Source organism: Urocitellus parryii, chromosome 12 (assembly GCF_045843805.1).
Source record: "Urocitellus parryii isolate mUroPar1 chromosome 12, mUroPar1.hap1, whole genome shotgun sequence".
NCBI classification, from domain to species: Eukaryota; Metazoa; Chordata; class Mammalia; order Rodentia; family Sciuridae; genus Urocitellus; species Urocitellus parryii.
Genome location: NC_135542.1, coordinates 19684460 through 19703076, shown reverse-complemented (window position 1 = coordinate 19703076; position 18617 = coordinate 19684460). Strand labels below are relative to the sequence as shown.

Genomic DNA, 18617 nt, shown 5'->3' with positions numbered 1-18617 from the left:
GCCCAGTTCAACTGGAATGACCCCTGAGCCTTTTAGTTGCTAGAACTGAAACCTGGCACTCCACATCATAAAGTTCTGTTTTCAAACTAGCATAAAGAAAAAAATCGTGTCCTGCGTCCACACATCTCAAAGCACTCTCCCTGAGCCTGTCTACAGACACAAAGGACACCAGTGGGATTTCCTCCATCCTGAGGAACCCCTGCAGCTCACAAGCAGACCGCAACCCCAGAACAGAGTGACCACTGCAGGCCCTGCCTCTTGTCCCTCTCCTCACGCACGGATGGCTTCTTGCCCCCAACTAATAAGACCCAGTTGCCAGAATCCAGGGCAGAGGAAGGTGTTGAAGAACAAAGACTCTGGGGTCAGAGTGTTCCCAGCTGTGTGACCTTACCACAAGGTTTCAATCTCCCTCTATGCAAGAACATGACTTTGTTGTGAGGGTTTAGCAAACTCATGCAGAGATCAGCCCAGGCCTGGAGTCAAGACAAGTTCCCCATGTTCTGTGGTCCAGGAATGATTAAAGAATCAAGCGAAAGTGTCCCAGGGAGCAACCCTTCCTACCCAGCAGACCCGAGCAGTGCGTTGGGTCGTACCTCTGCAGTGGGGCTGCTCCCCTGTCCAGGTGCCATTGGGAAGGCACACCACGCTGGTGGGCCCCACTAGCCGGAAGCCGGGATTGCAGGTAAAATGCACTTCATGGTCGACCAAGTACTTGCTTCCAAACTTCCTGCCGTCAGGTGGGGCGCTCAGCGCCGGGCAGGAAACTGTAAGGAGAAAAGGAAGGGTGAGGAGCCCTCCTCCGGGCCATAGTCGGCTTCCTGGCTTACAGAGGGGGACCTCTGTGAGTCCCGCTGCAGGCTGTGCCATGCAGGACACACCTCTCACCCAGTCCTCAGGGGCTCTTGGGGTGCCTGCTTGATGAAAGGCGCAACAAGGCTCAGCGACACCAAGTGGGAGCCTAAGAGAGGGGCGGACTCCGCCCTGTCATGGTTGCCTCGCCCTCTCGCTGCCACTTACTGGCTCTGCTTTCTGGCAGCTCCAGCCCCCTGGGTTTCTTTCTTTCTTTTTCTTTTTGGTACTGAGGATTGAATCCAGGGGTGCTTCACCACTGAGCGACATCCCCAGACATTTTTGAGACAGGGTCTCCCTAAATTGCTTAGAGCATCGCTAAGTTGCTGAGGCTGGCCTTGAACTTGTGATCCTCCTGCCCCAGCCTCCCAAGACACTGGAATTACAGGTGTCCACCACCAGCCCTGGCTTCACTCGGGTTCTTTAAGTGTCCTGAACAGGCTAGGTTCAGGCCATCTCCAGGCCTCTCTGCCTGAAATGTTCCCCAGAACTTCTCCCAGCTGGCCCCTTCTTGCTTTTCAGGTCTCTACTCAAATGCTAGAACCGCCCAGAGTGAGTGCTCCCGGGCCACCATGGCCAGCCGAGACCTCCAGGGCACCTCGCCCCACAGCTCCCTGACTTTCTTCTTAGATTGGCAACCATTTGAACATCCTTGCTGGCCGGGTTGTCTCCACCTTGGGGTTAGTATTCCCTGTTGGGTGCCGTCTGGCCTGGTCCCCGCTGTGTCCTCAGCACCAGCCCTATACCTGGCGCTTAGTGAATGACCTATAAATGGTTCTTGAACCAGCAGATGAATGACACATCATGTGTTGGGCTCTCCCTGCGTCCCCAGGTAAAACGCACTTTTTAAAAAGAGAATTTGCCACTGGCGACCAAGACAGACAAAACCCAGCCCTCAAGAGGCCACCGCACTGTGCCCTGATACTGCACCCCGGCCAGACTCAGCAAGGGTTCTCCACGGGGCAGCCAGGGCAGCCTGGAGGGGCAGGAGGGCAGGAGCTGATCCCTGAAGCTCTCAGGGGTTCTTATTAATGGGGAGTTCCTGAGGCAGGAGGGAGCTTACATCCAGAGGCCGGCAGGCCCACAGGGCGCTGCCCAGAGCCTGAGATAGGTGACTCTATGGTTATTTTTAAATAACTTTATCATGCTGACAAAGTTTAAAACACTGTAGGGGGAAAGGAATAGGGTGTCTTTGGGAAGAAGAAATATTTAAAAACCTCAAGAAAGAGCCAGACATGATAGGACATGCCTGTCATCCCAGTGACTTGGGAAGCTGAGGCAGGAGAATTTCAGGCTGAAGGCCAGCTTGGGCAACTTACTGAGACTCTGTCTCAAAATAAAAAATAAAAATGGGTGGGGGGTTGGGGCTGGGATGGTGGCTCAGTGGTAGAGCGCTCGCCTAGCACAGGCAGGACCCGGGTTCGATCCTCAGCACCACATAAAAAAATAAAGGCATTGTGTTATGTCCATCTACATACACCTAAAAATAAATATTTAAAAAAATGGGTGGAGCTGTAACTCAGTGGTAAAGAGCCTCTGGGTTCAATGCTCAGTACTGAAAAAACAAACAAACAAAAAACCCAAGAGCAAAACAAAAACCCTCAAGAAGGACAACACAAGTAATTGTACCTAGATAGCTTGAATAGTATCTGGCACATAACAGTGGCTCAATGAATGTGGGTGGCATGAATAAATGGATTCCAATTAGTTAGAAATCAATGGTCAATCACATCCCCAAAGAGAGCTGAAGGCCACTGCTCTAGTGGAGGATGAGGAGGAACCCCTGGGTGGATCCACTTTATGAGCATGTCCTGGTGAGTACATAGGGCCACATGAATTCCCTGCACCTTTTGGAATGAGGTTAGTGTGTAAGGAATGAGATCAGCAGATAAGTCATCACAGCAGCTTGGGGTCAGGGAGACACAGGGCCTGGTGCCAGAAACAGGAAGACCAGCAATTCTTCTTGCTCACCCCCAGCAAATGCCCCTGCCCCCACAACAAAGCAGAAGATAATTTCCCCACTACTGGCCATTTGATCTGGGGCAATGTCTGGCCTTCCCGAGGCCCAGGGACCTCAAGACAACCTGATAGGATTGTCCCGGGGCTGGACCCCTGTGACGCACCCAGCACTGCGTCCAGCACCTATTGTGAGGCACAGTACACGATGGGCACTTTTTAAAAAGAGAACTTACCACTTTTAAAAAACCTAACCTGGCTCAGGGAAGAAAGCCCCAAGCTGGGGATGAGAGGAGGAGTTATGTCATGAGCACTGCCTCTCCGTGGGTCTGGTGGACAGGGGCCTAAGACACGGGCAGGCCGTGCTTTAAGGTTCCCTGCAGGCAGTTCTCTGCAATCCCGTGGAACAGGCTCTGTGGAGTCCAGCCTTTAACAGGAGAAAATAGAATCACTGGATCAAGGCCCCGAGGCTGCTAACCCATTTCTCTTGGCCTCAGTTTCCCAGTCTGTAGGGAGAAGGACGCCCTGACTGCCCCTTGGAGTTGGTGTGTGAGGGCTGGGGCATCACCTGCCTGGGAAGGGTGAGTTTTGATTGGCAGGTTGAGCCCAGCCAAGGGAAGCAGGAGGGGGCTCCGCGCTGAGCCTCTGGATTTGCACCACAACTTCTGTAAAGTAGCGGCCCAGGAAACGGTCTCCACCGCAAAGAGCGCCCCGATGGTGTGTCTGCGGTGAGCAGGTGCGGTCAGGCCAGAGGCTCGGTCCCCGCCCGCCCCAGGACAGGGAGCCAGAGGAAAGCACCCGCCCGCGTCCAGCGCGCCCGCCCGCAGGGTCACCCAGGGGAAGGCGCCCCTGTGCGGTCGGAGCTGTCCCCTGCAGAGGGGCCTCGGGCCGCGCTGCAACCTCAACAGACAAGCGGGACTCGTCCCGGGGGCACCCTCCCCGCCTCCCCGCATTGGAACATCCCTGGAGGATGCTTTTCACGCCTGAACACACCGAGCGATCCTCAGTCTCCCGCACAGAGCAGCGGGGCTGACCCGCTGCGGGACGCCAGCACCGGGTGGGGCGTGCGCCTGCGCTCTGGCGCTTTCCCAGGAGTTTTGCTTAAAACTGCCCTAAAAAACAGCCCTTTAAGGATGGGGAGTAAAGCTCAGCGGTAGAGCGCTTACCGCGCATGTGCAAGGCCCTTATTTCCATTAAGAGTGCTTAAAAAAAAAAAGTTTGTTAAATGACAAGCCCATTGCTGTCCCACTGGGTAGGGGCAGGAAAGTGGAGACGATTGATTGACGATTGATTTCTAACTAATTGGAATCCATTCATTGATGCCATCCACATTTATTGAGCAACTGCTTTGGCAGTTCTGCAGGATCATAGGGCCATGATGGCTGTGTAGCCCAGAATGAAGGTGTAAGAGGAAAGAGGGTGACATGTCGGGGGAGACAGTAGGCGCAGTTTTAATACGAGCGCGCGCGCGCGCACAGACACACACACACACACACACACACACACACACACACACTCCAGCCAGGGTTAAGATGTGCCCTCTGATGGAAATGGAGGCAGGGAGGCAGGGAGGAGGGAGGAGGGAGGACCGTCCAGGGCTTCCTGCAGGGGTGACCTGGGCTGGGGACAGAACTGCGGGCCGCTTGAGTGGGTTCTAGGCCCCAGCAGTGCTAACACGGGGACCCACCTGGGGGCGCGTCCGAGGCCACCCTGCTCACAGAGTTCTGCAGTGCGGCCAGTCGGCTCTTCATGTGGCGGATGCCCTCCGCGAAGCGGGTCTCCTGGCCCTTCAGCAGCTGCTGCAGCTGGCGGATGGCCGAGAGGAGCTGCTGTTTGCTGAGACAGTTCTGGGGAGAGAAGAGCCCACCCCGAATCAGGACGGGCTCAGACCCACGTGCTGGCTCTGGGCTTCCAGACATCCCCAAACACAGGATCCAAACCTCTCTTATTAAGCACCATTTGGAAGTGGCCTCCTGAGATGCCCTCTCTGCCCAGCACTCCAGCCCCACTCTGCCTGGTTATATCACCAGAGGACAGCACGTGTATCATAGCCCAGTTCACCTCTCAAAAAAAAACCCAAATGAGGGCCCGACTGCACCTGTAATCTCAGTGGCTGGGGAGGCTGAGGCAGGAGGATCTCAAGTTCTAGGCCAGCCTCAGCAACTTCACAAGGCCCTCCCTGTCTCAAAACAATGAAAAGGGCTGAGATTGTATCAGTGGTAGAGTGCTTGCCTAGCATGTGCAAACCCCTAGGTTCAAGTTCCAGTACCACAAAAACAGTATTGATGCATCTGCGTGTGTGTGTGTATGTGTGTGTACGTGCACACGAGTGTACAAGGGAAAATAAGAAAAAAGCTCAATACAGTTAAAGAGGCATTCATAAAAGTCAACGACCAGCTCTGATAATTTTCTTTTTCTTTTTATACCAGGATTGCACCCAGGTAGTTAACCAATGAGCCACATCCCTGGCCCTTTTTAAAATTTTTATTTGGAGACAGGGTCTTGCAGGGTTGCTTAGAGCCTTGCTAAGTTGCTGAGGCTGGCTTTGAACTCAGGATCTGCCTGCTTCAGCCTCCTGAGCCTCTGTGATTACAGGTATGCGCCAGCCACCATCTCTGGCCAATTCTGATGATTTTTTAAATGCCAAAAAAAAAAAAAAAAAGGAAAAATTGAGAACTGTGCTTGTCATCGATAGACTCCTAAAGCAAGGTAAGCATCATGTTCAATGATAAAGATCCCAGAGTCTCTAATCTCAATTGACTTTAAGTGCCAGGACGGGGAGGGAGAGGGGAGGGCGAGTTGGGTGAGTGGGCGGGGGACCTGATATCCAGGGCCACTGGCTTCTAAGGTTGTGCACACGCAGCTGGGGCACAGCTTCATGTCACCTGACTTGTGTCACCTGCTGGGAAGAAAGGAGCTAGGTCAAGATGAAGATCAAGGATATCCTTAGGGACAAATTTATGTGTTGAGTTTTATTTTTCTTATACTGATTTTTTTGTCCATAGAGTATTAGTATTATGATTTGAGGGAAATTGTCTCAAAGCCAGCGGCACCGTTGGGAAACTGAGGCACGAGGCCTCTGCTGCCTGGGAGGCTGCCAGCCTCGCCCACTGGACGCCACCACGGTGGCCACGTGGACAGAGCCACGTCTGCTCTCCCAGGGAGGCTGCGAGACTGCCAGGCCCCTGCACCCCGCTGCTCTTACCAAGCAGATGACTCATGGCCGGTTTCAATGGACGCTTTTGTCAAAGTTGTGTTGCCAACTGCCCCTGGAACTCATTAATCCACGGGGGCTCCTGGCCCCACCACACCAGGGCCTCAGAGGCACAGCCCCACAGCCTTGCCTGGAATGGAAGTTGTTTGTTTTCCTCCCCCAACCCCCAGGCCTTCCCACGCAGGGCCTGGGGGCACCGGCGGGGACCTCCTGCCATCCCTACCTGCCCAGCAGGGAGACCCACCCAGCCTCCTCCCTCTCACAGAAAACAGGACTGCTTCGTAGGTGTTTCCGTGGCTGTGTGTCAGTCCTGTTGGTGAAGTGCCTCACAGGGGAGAATACCCGAGTTCTTCCAGAAACACCGGCAGCCACGAGCCGGCAGCAACCCTGGGAGAAGACAGTCTCCACTGGGGTTTGTTATTGTGATATGTTTGTCTCCTTCTCCTAGATGAAGACAGGGAGGCTAGGAATCAAGTGACTTGGCCCAGATGGGTGTAGCCAAGGAGCAGCAGAGCCGTCCCCTGCTCCTGCAACTTCTAGCCCAGTCCCCATGCCCGGTGGGCGTTCTCTTTGGTTCTCACACGCCCCTGTATGATGAATGGTCTTATTGATGAATTTGCACGAGGGAGTGAAATGCTGGCACCTCAGTGTCCCACAGCGGGGTCAACCCTGTGTGCACTGAGGTCGGACATTGGGGGCAGGGAAGCGGTGGAGGAAACATCCTCACCACGAATTCTACAGCTGCCCAGGGCCCAGACAGCTGGGAGAGGGCTCTGTGGGCCATAGCTGTCCTGGTGGACATGGAAGAACTCTGTCTTGAAGCAGAGAGAACTCAATGCCAAGGGCTCTGCTGGGAAGAGCAGGCAGCTGCCCAGACTGGGTGGTGGGGTAGGCTCCAAACCCTGACCGGGGAAGGGGAGCGGGTGGAGGGAAGAGGCCAGCCAGTGTCTCCAACCTCAGTGCCCCTGGCTCCAGGAACAGCTGTTTCTAGGGAAACCAGCTGCTTTCCCGGAGATGGACATTAGGGGTGAGACACACTCATGTCCCTGGTTGCAACTGGAAAATATTAAAACCTTTGTGACCAAGCAAACTCGGGCAGCACCCAGGCGAGCGGGGAGATGGAAGGGCTGCAGGCCGCCTCGCTGAGGGAAGTCCAGGGCCTCAGGATCTCCTGGGACGATGCTAACACGGCCAACGTGGTACCAGGAAGGCCCCTGGTGCTCTGGGGAGGCCAGCATGCCAGGTTCAGGGCCAGGCGCCAGGGAAGCAGAGAATGAGTGCCTTCCGCAGGGGATCTGGGGGAATGTGCAGCAGCAGCTCCTAACAGGCAGATCCCCAAGGACCAGCCATCAGAGCCAGCTCAGAATCTGCCACCTGAGCTCAGCCTGGGCACGGGTGGAACTGAGTCCCTCTGCAAGGGGGAAAAATGAGGTCGCAGGAGGGGGACTGAGAATCCAAGCGTTTCCCCTTTCAAACTTTACCATCTTGCTCGATCCTACAATGACAGAATATTCCTTGCAAAACAATTCAGAAACAAAGAAAAACACCACACCACACCTTAGCCTTTTGGCTAAACCAAGTGCAAAACAGGAACAACATCAAAACAAAGATTGTGTCCCAGGACCACAATCTGTGAGCGTTTCATTGGGTTCCAGCTCTCAGGGGGACCCACGTGCACAAAGCTCAATGTCCTCTTGCTCGCGCGTGCCAGCGACTCAGGGTTGGCCTCTGCTTTCCTCCTCTAGGCTGGCATGGCCATGGTACCTGTCACAGAGCAGGGCAACCCTCAGCCTCGGTTCTGCTCCCCTCCCTCCCATGCCCCTGCCTCCATCTCTCTGAGCCAAGAAGAGCTGCGATGGGAGCAAGTCACTTCCTTCAGTGCCACCCCTACCCTGGCGGGAAAGCTCACCAGGGCTATGGACAGGCCGAGGTCAACCCCTGGCCAGGGAGGACTGCACACCGGGAGGGGACTGCACCTAGGAGGTCTGAAGCTGCCACATCGAGTCTGACTCCTCTGGCCTCTTCTGGGTCCCTCTACTCTTCTCCCTAAAGAGATCCCCGAAAAACGTTTCCATTCCTTCCAGACCCGGCTCCTTCCCTGGCTTCTGCTGTGGACAGTAAGCAATGAAAACTAGAATCCCCTCCTCTTTGAAGTAGTCACTTATTGGAAATGGGGTCAAGAAAAGACATTCTGTGAAACTCTTCCATCACTGAGGAGGAAAAAGTCAAGATCTGCCATCTCTGGGGTGAGACTCTTTGAACAGTTAGAGAAGTAACAGCAGGCACGGCCCACACAGCTCTTCCTGAGCTGGGAGGAGGTGACATAGCTGGTTCTGGAACATTCAGGTCAGTGCCAATAGCTATGGAGGGGGGTGGTCTAAGGCTCTTGGAAGAACGAGGCCCACAGCATACTCCAGCCACACCCCTCCTCAGCACATCTTCCCCAGGCCGATTTCTCACCATATTCATTCCAGAGCATCCATGGGAGGTTCCTCAGAGCTCACGGCCACCCCGGGAGAGGCATGTGAGACCTGGAGACCCCACCTGTGGCCAGGGGTGGACATAACCAAAGATCACTGTGACACCCCAGCTTTCCTGGTCCCCACACCCCACCCTGTAGGCCTGACCCTCCGTCCTAGCCAGGTGCCCCTGCTGTTGGAGCTCACAGACCTGGAGTCTGCTCCTGAGGCCCTGCAGGCAGGGTAAAGCCTTCAGGGGTGTGTGGGGGCACCAGGGGAGGTGGCCCTCGAGGCGTGGCGGAAAGGTCTCCTTCTCAGTGTCAGGCTGGGTTTGAGGACCCTTCAAGAGTCCCATCTATGGCAGGAGAGTCCAGAGCCTCAGATGGCCACAGATGACCCCTCGGACTTGGAGGGGCTGCCTCTCGCGCTGGTCTGCCTAAGCCACAGCTATGTGTGAGGTCAGCGCGTTGCTAACAGCAACCCAGATGTTTGGATGTCTTCAGGTCTAGGGACCATGCACTGGCCAGATGTACGCCTGCTGGCCAGGACCTGACGCCCTCGGAGCGGGAGTCACGCCCAAGGGGGCGAAGGCTTCCTCCAGGCCAAACTGGAGGCCGGTTACCGCTCCTCAACTCCCTCATCCTAGGGACCCCACCCGGCATCCTTGCCTGAGAGCAGGGAAAGGGGACACATCTTGGGGGAGTGAGAGGATTTCACCAGGGGAGCGGCCCAGGGCCCTGGCGTAAGGCAGGGTGCTCCGGAGAAGCAGGCAGTAGGAATACACACAAAACAAGCTTATTTAACATATGTCTGCTTCCTGTAAGTGTGACATAGAACATGTGTTTAGTATGTATCAGGTATCATCCCTGTGTAATCCATAGCACACATATTTAACATGCTAAAAGTCACATGGAGAAAGATAGAGGCCTGTAAGGAACCGGCTCCTGGGCTGGAAGGCTGGAGACCAGGGAAGTCTGCAGGCTGTAGCTCAAGTCCAAGGGCAGCCTCAAAGGTAGAATCCCCTCCTCTGGGGGAGGGGTGGATCCGTCTTTTGCAGGAGGCCGAACCATAATACCATGAGGGTGATCTCTTTTATTTAAAGCCTACTGATCGAAGGCTAGTGGCTTCTGAACAATGCCTCCCAGCACCACCCACACTTAAGTTGACCAACACCAGGATACCAAGGCCTAGACAGGTGGACAGGAAGTCCACCACGGAGCCTCCTTCTGGGCTCTGAGCCCCGCGTGCTGGAAGTTTTTGAGCTCTACCTCCTCTGGCTGCTCATGTTTCTACACTCACACTGTGTCCCCTTCTTGTCTGTGTTCTAAAACAGTCACAGGGGCGATGACGGTCATGGCGGGAGCCAAGAGCAGGCACTTAAACCATGTGTCACATGAATGCTTTATTACATGCCCAAGGCAGCCCAGGACGTGGGTGCCACGATGGCCCACTCTGTATCTGAGGAGGCAGAATGTCTCTTAGCCACAGTGACATGTCCAGGACTCGGACCCCAGGGCATCTGCTCCAGAACCGGATGTGACCTGCTGCAGAAAGTGTCCCACATCCCACCTCTCCCTTGCCCTGCATCTCTCCTGGGCACAGAATAAGTCTCAGATAACCCAGGACCTTGTTGTGGAGTGTGGGACCCGAGTATACACTAGGTGCTCATTTGAACGAGCACACAGATGAACCAGCGCGAGGCCAGGACACTCTCTGCTTGTCTGACGTGGAGCCACCTTGCCTGGCACTTCCTGCTGCCTGGTCCAGGTGCCATGCCGACCTGCAGCCTCGCCAGGCCTCTCAGCATTGGACTGCTGGGCTGCCCTTGTCTGCTTTGCTCCCGGTGCCAGGGCCACTGTGGGCACCAAATCGGTGTCTCACCACATACCCCGTCTCGGCTCTGCACAAGACTCCGAGGCTCCGGCTCCTGCAGGGTCGGCAAACACTCCTGGAGCTGTGACCCTGGCAGACACCCCTCATCAGCGTGAGCTCCCGAGTGACCAGCAGTCTATCCCCACCGACACTCCTGGCGGTCCCAGCAGCCTGACCACATTGGCATCAGTTGCAACTAACAGGCCAAGTCCAGGGCCAAGTGCAGGGCCACACCGTTCTGGGAAGGGACATGCTCTGGGTCCCCTTCTCCCACCCTCTTCATCTCGTTCGTCCTCAGACTGGGGAATAGGTCATGAATCCTGCCCTGGCAAGAGCCACTGGTTTTCCCGGGAAGCCAGTGGATGTTGAGTCAGTCGGGGAGAGCACACGAGGTCATCTCCCCCGTCGCCCTCCCCGCTGGCCTTGCTCCCAACCGCAGGCTACAGCCACCAGTTTCTGGGCCTCAGCAGAACCCACCTACGGCACCAGGCAATAGACAGCTCGAAAGGTTCATGATGTGGTTTAGACGTGGTGCCCCCAAAAGCTCAAGTGGGAGACAGCGCAAGAAGGTTCAGAGGAGAAATGATTCGGCTGTGAGAGGCTTGACCCACTCAGTGAATTAATCCTGATAGGGATGAACTGAGTGGAAACTGAGGTGGTGGGTGTGGTGGAGGAGGGGGCTTCGGGGTGGGGATTGAGATATATATTTGTCTCTGATGAGTAGAGTCTCTCTCTGCTTCTGATCATCACCTGAGCTGCTTCCCATTGCCACACTCTTTCGCCCTGATGCTCAGCCTCACCTGGAGCCCAAGGAATGGAGCCAGCCTCTCATGGACTGAGACCTCTGAAACTGTGAGCCCCTAAATAAACCTTTCCTACTTTACAGCAACTCTGGTGGGGTCCTTGAGTTACAGCAGCAAAAAAGCTAAAATAGGTTAGTACCCTGGGGAGTGAACAATGGAAAGTGTCCATCTGTCACCACAGGAGACCAGCTGCTTAGAAATACGGAATGGCCATGGCCAGGCGCAGTGGCACATGCCTGGATTCCTAGCTACTCAGGAGGCTGAGGGAGGAGGACTGCAAGTTCAAGACCAGGCTGGGTCACTTAGCGAGACCCTGTCTCAAAATATAAAATACAAATGGCTGAGGATGTGGCTCAGTGGTGGAACAACCGGGGTTCAACCCAAGATGAAAAAAACAGACAAGCCTGTCCACTCTCCTCCTAAATGTAGTACTGGGAGTTTTAGTTCATGTTGTCAGGCTGAAAACTAAATAGATAACACACAGAAGAGAGTAGAAGGAACATAAAACCACCCTTATTCACAGACAATACAGTTGTGTGTATTTAAAAAATGAGGAAATCTAAAAAAAAAAAATCCATACAACGGATAAGTGAGTTCCACAAGGTCATAAGGCATAAGAACAACACAGGAAAACCCACTGGAATGGCATCTTCTAGAAACACACAATTGGAAATTAAGTCCCATTTAAAATAGCTTCAAAAATGAAATAACTCATTATTTCATATAAATCTGATGAGCCATGCTTGACTTAAAAACTAAAACACTCTGACAGAGGGGCTGGGGCTGGGGCTCAGTGGTAGACGCTCGTCTCGCATGTGTGAGAGCCTGGGTTCGATCCTCAGCACCACATAAATAAAATGAAAGTATTGTGTCCACCTACAACTAAAAAAAAAAAAAAAAGAAAAAAAATAACTCCAATGGATTAAATGAAGACTAAATAAACTGTGCTCAGCACTGTGCAATATTTTTAAGATCTTGAGTCTCTCCTAATTGATCTATATTTATTGCAATACTGATAATCAGTAGGATTTTTTTGTAGATACAGATGAGTTGATTCTAGACTTCTATTGAAAAGGCAGAGAAACGAGAATAGCCAGTTTTGAAAAGGAAAGATAAAGCTGGAGGACTGACTTTCTCAATGGATGAAGTTAGGTCAGAAGTATCCCAAACGTGGACGACGAATTGACTTCTGACCAACTTGCCAGGAAGAATCAATGGGAATCCAACTATCTGTCTACAAATCAAACTGGAACAATAAACAAGGGATGCAGAGGGACGCACACACCTCACCTGTGAGTTTTTTTAAAAAGTCACTAAAAGCCAGGCTGGTGGCGCACACCTGTAATCCCAGTGGCTCAAGAGCCTGAGGCAGGAGGATTGAGTGTTCAAGGCCAGCCTCAGCAACTTAGAGATGTCCTAAGCAACTCAGTGAGACACTGTCTCTAAATAAAATACAAAAAAAGGGCTGGGGATGTGGCTCAGTGGTTAAGCACCCCTAAATTTAGTCCCTGGTCCAAAAACAGTCACTAAAAATGGACCACAGTAAAAATGTAAAGCTATAAATATTTTAGAAGAAAAATTTCATGACCTTAGGCCAACAGTTCTTGAACTTGACCACCAAAAACTTGATCCATAAAAATAAAAATATTAATAACTAGGACTTTGTTAAAATTGAAAGTCTTTATTCTAGAAAAGACATTGTTTTTTAAAAAAAGTTACAAAATAAGCCACAAACTGGGAGAAAATATTTGTAACTCGCATGTTTAAAAAAAGAACTAGTATACAAAATATGTAAAGAGCACTCAAAACTGAACAACAAGAAGATAAATAAAACATTTTTAAAATGAGCAAGCTGGCTAGGTACAGTGGCACACCCCTGTACTCCCAGCGGCTCGGGAGGCTGAGGTGGGATGATCACAAGTTCTAAGCCAGCCTCAGCAATTTAGCAAGGCCTTATTCAACTTAGCAAGACTTTGTATCCAAATAAAATATAAAAAGGCTGGGTATGTGGCTCAGTGGTTAAGCGCCCTTGGCTTTGTCTCCATATAAAACAAAACAAACAAACAAACAACAACAACAGCAACAAGAGCGGGCAAGCTTGACACAGTGATGCCAAGTGATGCACAGTGACGCACAGTGACGCACCGTGACGCACCCTGTAGTCCCAACTACGTGGCAACTGAGCAGCAGATCACTTGAAGCTAGGGGTCAGAGGCCAGCCTGAACAACAACACGACCCTGAATGGGTGCTTCACCCAACAAACTAGTCACGTGGCAAATAAGCACAGGAAGTGAAGATTGAACCCAGGGCCTTAGCACACGGAGCCCATGTCCCCAGCCTGCAACTGGGTGTCTCATGTGATGCTGGCAGGAATGTAAAAGGTGACATCAGTTAAGAAACACAGCTTGGGCTGGGGTGTAGCTCAGTGGCAAAGCGTCTGCCTTGCACTCGCACAGCCCTGGGTTTGACCCCCAGTTCCAAAAAAGACAAAAAAAAAAAAGAACCCCACCAAAACAAGTAAATAAATAAGATTAAGAAAGAAAGAAACACAGCTTGGCGATTCCTTACAAAGTGAAACTTCCATTGACCAAATGACCCAGCAATTCCATTCCTAAGTATTTCCCAAGAGAAATGAGAATTTACAGCCACACTAAAGCTGTGTGTAAATGTTTATAGCCGTTCTACTCATAACTGCCCCAAACTGGAGGTGACACCATGGTAGGGCGCTGTGCAGCCCACGCCAACAGGGGGACCTGGAACACTGATGCTAAAGAAGCCAAGTTCAAAGGCTTTGCCCCGCTTGATCCTATTGCTATGACACTGGAGAAGATGGTACTTTGGTGACGCAGGACAGATGATGGTTATAGGGGATGGTCTGGTGTGACTTTTCACAAGGCGGCATGGTGTAGTTTTGGGGGTGGTGGAACCACTCTGTATCCTAATTGTAGTGGTGTGGTTGCCACAGATCTATGGTTAAAATAATGGAAATGAACACTAAAAACGTGTTTTTATTTAACTGTAAAATGTGATCGACCAACTGGGTGTGGTGTTGAACGCCTGTAATCCCAGCAATTCAGGAGGCTGAGGCAGGAGGATCTCTAGTTCAAAGCCAGCCTCAGCAACTTAGCGAGACCCTGCCTCTAAAAAAGGTCTGGGGATGTGGCTCTGTGGTTAAGGTCCCTGGGTTCAACCACATTACGAAGAAGAAGCAGAAGAGGAAGGAGGAGAAGGAGGAGAAGGAGGAGAAGGAGGAGAAGAAGGAGAAGAAGAAGAAAGTGATGGACCAAAACATAACCCTGTAATGGTGGGATTTGGAACCCTGACACATCTCAGGTCAGAAAGGTTTGGGGAGGGGGGAGCCTCTGAAACATCCCAACCCCTCCACCTCTAACACCTTGCCCACCTCACAGGCAAGGAGGAGCTGGGAGCCTGTGCTTCTCTAGAACCTCTGGGCTGGAGGGGGGGGGGTAGCAGGGGTGGGTAAACATGTTTCCTGTCTCCCCAGTGAAGCCAGTTTTCTCCTGTGGGAAAAGAGGGCACAGCTTTGAGAAACAGCCACCCTTGCAAGGTCCCCCTGCTGCTTGACCTCCCCTGCCTCCCAGCAACCACCCACTCTCCATCAACCAGTCACAAAACACCTGGAAAAATGACTCAAGACAGACTGCTCACAAGTGGGAGGTAGCGGAAAGCCCTGGAGACAGGAGGGGTGTTGGGAGCCTGGCCAGGCCCAGGGTCCCTGCTGCAGACCCTGCGCAAAGCCACCTTCCACTTCCCTTAATAATAGAAAATGCAGGGACAGAGGAGGTCCGGAAGGCCTTGGCAGAGGGGTGCTTATCTGAGCAGAGATCTGAAAGATGAGAAGAAGCCAGGTAATGCTTACTCCAGCAAGCATGGGGGCCAGCCAGCCAGAGGCCTCCCTGTGGTTCACCCCTCAGGCTTGCCTGGGCAGGCTGGAGTGGAGGAGGGGTGGGGAGTGCAAGTCACATGAACGTTGAAATAAGCATCAATGAACAGTCTCTCTTGCTCCCCTGCCCCTGAGTCAGGTGCTCTTACAGCTTAGAATCGCAGACAGCTGGATGTGGCAGGCAGGGAGTGGATCCCCATCTCCTGAGAACGGTGCCCCAGAAGGTTCATTTTGGGTGCAGCAGCTGCAATGTTGGGGACAGCTGCCTGAGTCTCACCTGTTTCCCAGGTGCTCTCAGGAGGCAGACATTTGCCTGAGCACCTAAGATCAGGTGATGCAGGGCTGGGCATCAAGCTTCTCATTGCATACTCTGCCCCCTCCAGGGCCAGGGCTAGGGAACCCCTAGAGGATGCACCCTCCTGTGCTGCTGGGATGAACTCAGGATGCAGATTTTGTTTTGTTTGGTGTCTGTGAAGTTAGTGGGAGATTCCATTTCTCTGGGGATGGGTTCATTGTGGCCCCAAATGGGGCCTCTGAGTGCCTAGCTGCTGAGCAGCCCCGAGAAGCCTAAGTACCACTGATAGCACTATCCTCACCAGGTCTGGTCTGAAGCTAATTTTCCCTCCCGGGAGTCCCTTCTTATACTCCAGGGGGTTTCCAGATAGCCTGGGGCATGCCTGCCAGGCTTTTGTCCCAATTTTTGTTCCAAGGATTTTGCCCCAATGCAAGGAGTACAGTTAAGAGTCTGCAAGCAAGGGAGGCTTGGAGTCTCACAAGGGCCGCTGGATTTACACTTCTCTTTCCTGGAGGTGTAATCTTGACTAAGTCACAGACTCCTTGGGTCTCAATTTCCTTATCTGCAACATGGGGGTGACCAGGATCCTGCTTCCCGGCTGCTAGGAGGATGCAGTGCCTGGAAGAAGCCTACAGAATCCTGGTGGCATCTGTCCCCTCCCCTCCACATACAGCCACTTTGTTTGCTGTCGGTGGCAGTGAAGGTCTGGGTAACTGGTGGGCTGTCCAGGGCCAGGCCCCTCTCAGAGGGAAGGAATCTCTGACTGCCCAAGTTAGTTTCGTCTGCTGGATGCTGGCTCTGAACTTGGCGATTCCAGGTCCACCTCAATAAGATGCATCTTTATCTGCATTGTGGCTTTAAAAACCAGTTCCTAATAGTTAATGGGAACGTGAATCTGATGGAGTAAATAAACCCAGTGGGACTTGAACAAACATAAACCGCAAAAAGAGAGCAAGCTGCCTGTACGTGCGTGGAAGAAAACGCGGTCGCGGGCTCGGAGCGCACGGACTCAGAAGCTCCCCAGTCAGTCCCCCTGGGAAGAGCTGACCGGCCAAGAAAGTTCTGTGGGGTTTGAGGTGTGTGGCGCCAGGAACACTCCAGTCACAGTGTGAATGCCGGGCTGGAGGGCGGGACGCTCTCCAACCTACAGGATGGCTGGGAGCGCTCACGGAGACCCAGAAAGACCCCGTCTCCGAAGTCCGGGAGACCTCTGCCTCCTCCCCGGTTCTCACGCGGAGCCCTCTCCCGGCGGATCGACGCTTCGCACAAACTGCCCCGCTAGACCCGCCCGGGTCCTCCCAGGCGCCTGGCCCGAGACGCATCTGAGATGACAGATGGGGGACTCTGCGCTTCTCCGAAAACTGAAGCGCAGCCGGACACTCGCTCCAAGCCCCCGCCCCGAGCGTCCGAGTGCCATGTGGCAAGCCCGGTCCCTCCCGCCTCAGTGGTGCCTCTCCCGCGAGCCGGACAGGGAGCGGCGGGCTGCAGGGACACTGACCTGGGAAGCCCGCGACGCAGGGCAGGCGAGGAGCAGCAGGAGAAGGAAGAGCGCGCGCCAAGAGTGGGGCACCATCTTGCCAATCAGAACCTCGCTGCCTGGGAAGGGAGATCACTCGGCGCCCTCCCTGCCGAGCCCTTCCCGGAGATGCCGCAGCTGCCCCTGCAGGGCCCGGAGCGGCGGGCGCGCGGGGACCCGGGAGGCGCCGGGCGCAGAGCGGCCCCTCGGGGATCGGCGCCGCGCTGCCGAGGCGCAGTCTCTGGGCCAGGTGCGCGGCGCGCCGGACCCTGCAGCCCCCGCGGCCACCAGCGTCCGCAGCCGCCGCCGCCGGCACGAGACGGCCCCGGCGAGGCGGGGAGGCGCCAGCCCCTTGGCCAAGACCGAGGGAGGAGGGGCTGCCCGGCCAGGAATGCGCCTGGGAGCGCGCCCAAGCCGCGGCGCCCCGAGGAGGCCGGGCGCGACGCCGAGGACGAGCGTGGGCATCCTCAGGGCCTTCGCGGGAAAGAGCGGCCGGGGTCCCGCACACGTGCTGGAGACCAGTAGCCCATCCTGGGCTGGTCCACGCGAGACCATCCTCATTTCCCAATCGGGGAGACAGAGGCTGATATCACCCAGGGACAGGGAGCAGAGTGAAGATCCAAATCTAGGTCGGCCCTACTTCACAGCTCCAACAAGGACACCTTTCTCCGCGACACTGTGAGGACAGGTGATGGGCTTCCTAAACGTGGCATAGGTTAGAATAAGCTCTCCAACCGAGAGGAGTCTAGAATCCCCTAAATGACGCCGCTGAGGGTTTAAGGGCACCCAGAGAAACTAAGAATCTACAGCCTTCTCCTGGTTTCCACTGATCTCCCAAGGAAAGGGGAAACAGTTTAAAATCGAAGTCAGGTTCTAGAACCTTGTGAAGGCGGAAAAGGAAACAGCTGGGAAGGGCAGGCAGGAGCAGTCCCAGGTTCCCTGCACCCAAGAGCTGAGGGGGGACCAGATGCCTCCCACTTACGCTCCTAGAAAACATGATTTAGCTCTTAGGGAAGAAGGCAACCCAGGATGCCACTTGTGGTGCATACCAAGTCTGGCCAGGCCTGAATCTGTCTCCTCCTCCACATTTCAGTGAGCTCAAGAGCTCAAGGAAGGGGTTCAGAAGATTTCCCACTGGCAGCCGGAAAGGAAGGTTGGCATCCTCTCCTGGTCTTGGTATTTCTCTCAGTTCTCTAGGCTGGGGAGTCCAAAAGCAAGGCATGGCAAAGTCCTGCGCTGGGGAGGGCCACTTCCTGGCTCCATAGAGGCAGCTTCTTGTGGCATGCTCGCCTGGTGGAATAGGCAGAGGAGCTCTCTGGGGCCCCTTTTATAAGCAGACTGCACTAACCCCACTCATAAAGGTGGAGCCCCTGTGACCTGTTAGTCAGCTTTGCATTGCTGTGACCAAAATACCTGACAAGAACAACTCAGAGGAGGGTAAGTTTATTTTGGCTCTCATTTTCGGGGATTTGGTAGGCTGACTCCAATTGCTCTGGCCCAGGGGTGAGGCAGAACATCATGGCGAAAGGGTGGGAAACAGGAAAAGCTGCCCCACTCATGGTGACCAGAAAGCAGAGAGAGAAAGGGGAGGGGACCATAGGGAAATGAACCTTTCCAGGGCACACCCCCAGTGATCCATCTCCTCCAGCCATGACCCCCGTGCCCTGAGTTAACACCCAGTCCATTCAAACTAGGATGGACTGATCAGGTCATAGCTCTTGTGATCCGATCATTTCCCCTCTGAATAG

General features: G+C 53.9%; 1 protein-coding gene across 1 annotated transcript in view; it reads right to left on the bottom strand.

Annotated features, from left to right (window-relative positions):
• LOC144249866 (uncharacterized) overlaps nucleotides 1-16954 on the bottom strand; it is a 155046-nt gene extending 138092 nt beyond the window's left edge. The window contains 3 exon segments of the mRNA XM_077792064.1: nucleotides 594-764; nucleotides 4493-4652; nucleotides 16852-16954. Coding sequence (XP_077648190.1) covers nucleotides 594-764; nucleotides 4493-4652; nucleotides 16852-16926 — 406 coding nt within the window. The 5' untranslated portion in view covers nucleotides 16927-16954.
• Nucleotides 16955-18617: the final 1663 nt, after the last annotated feature.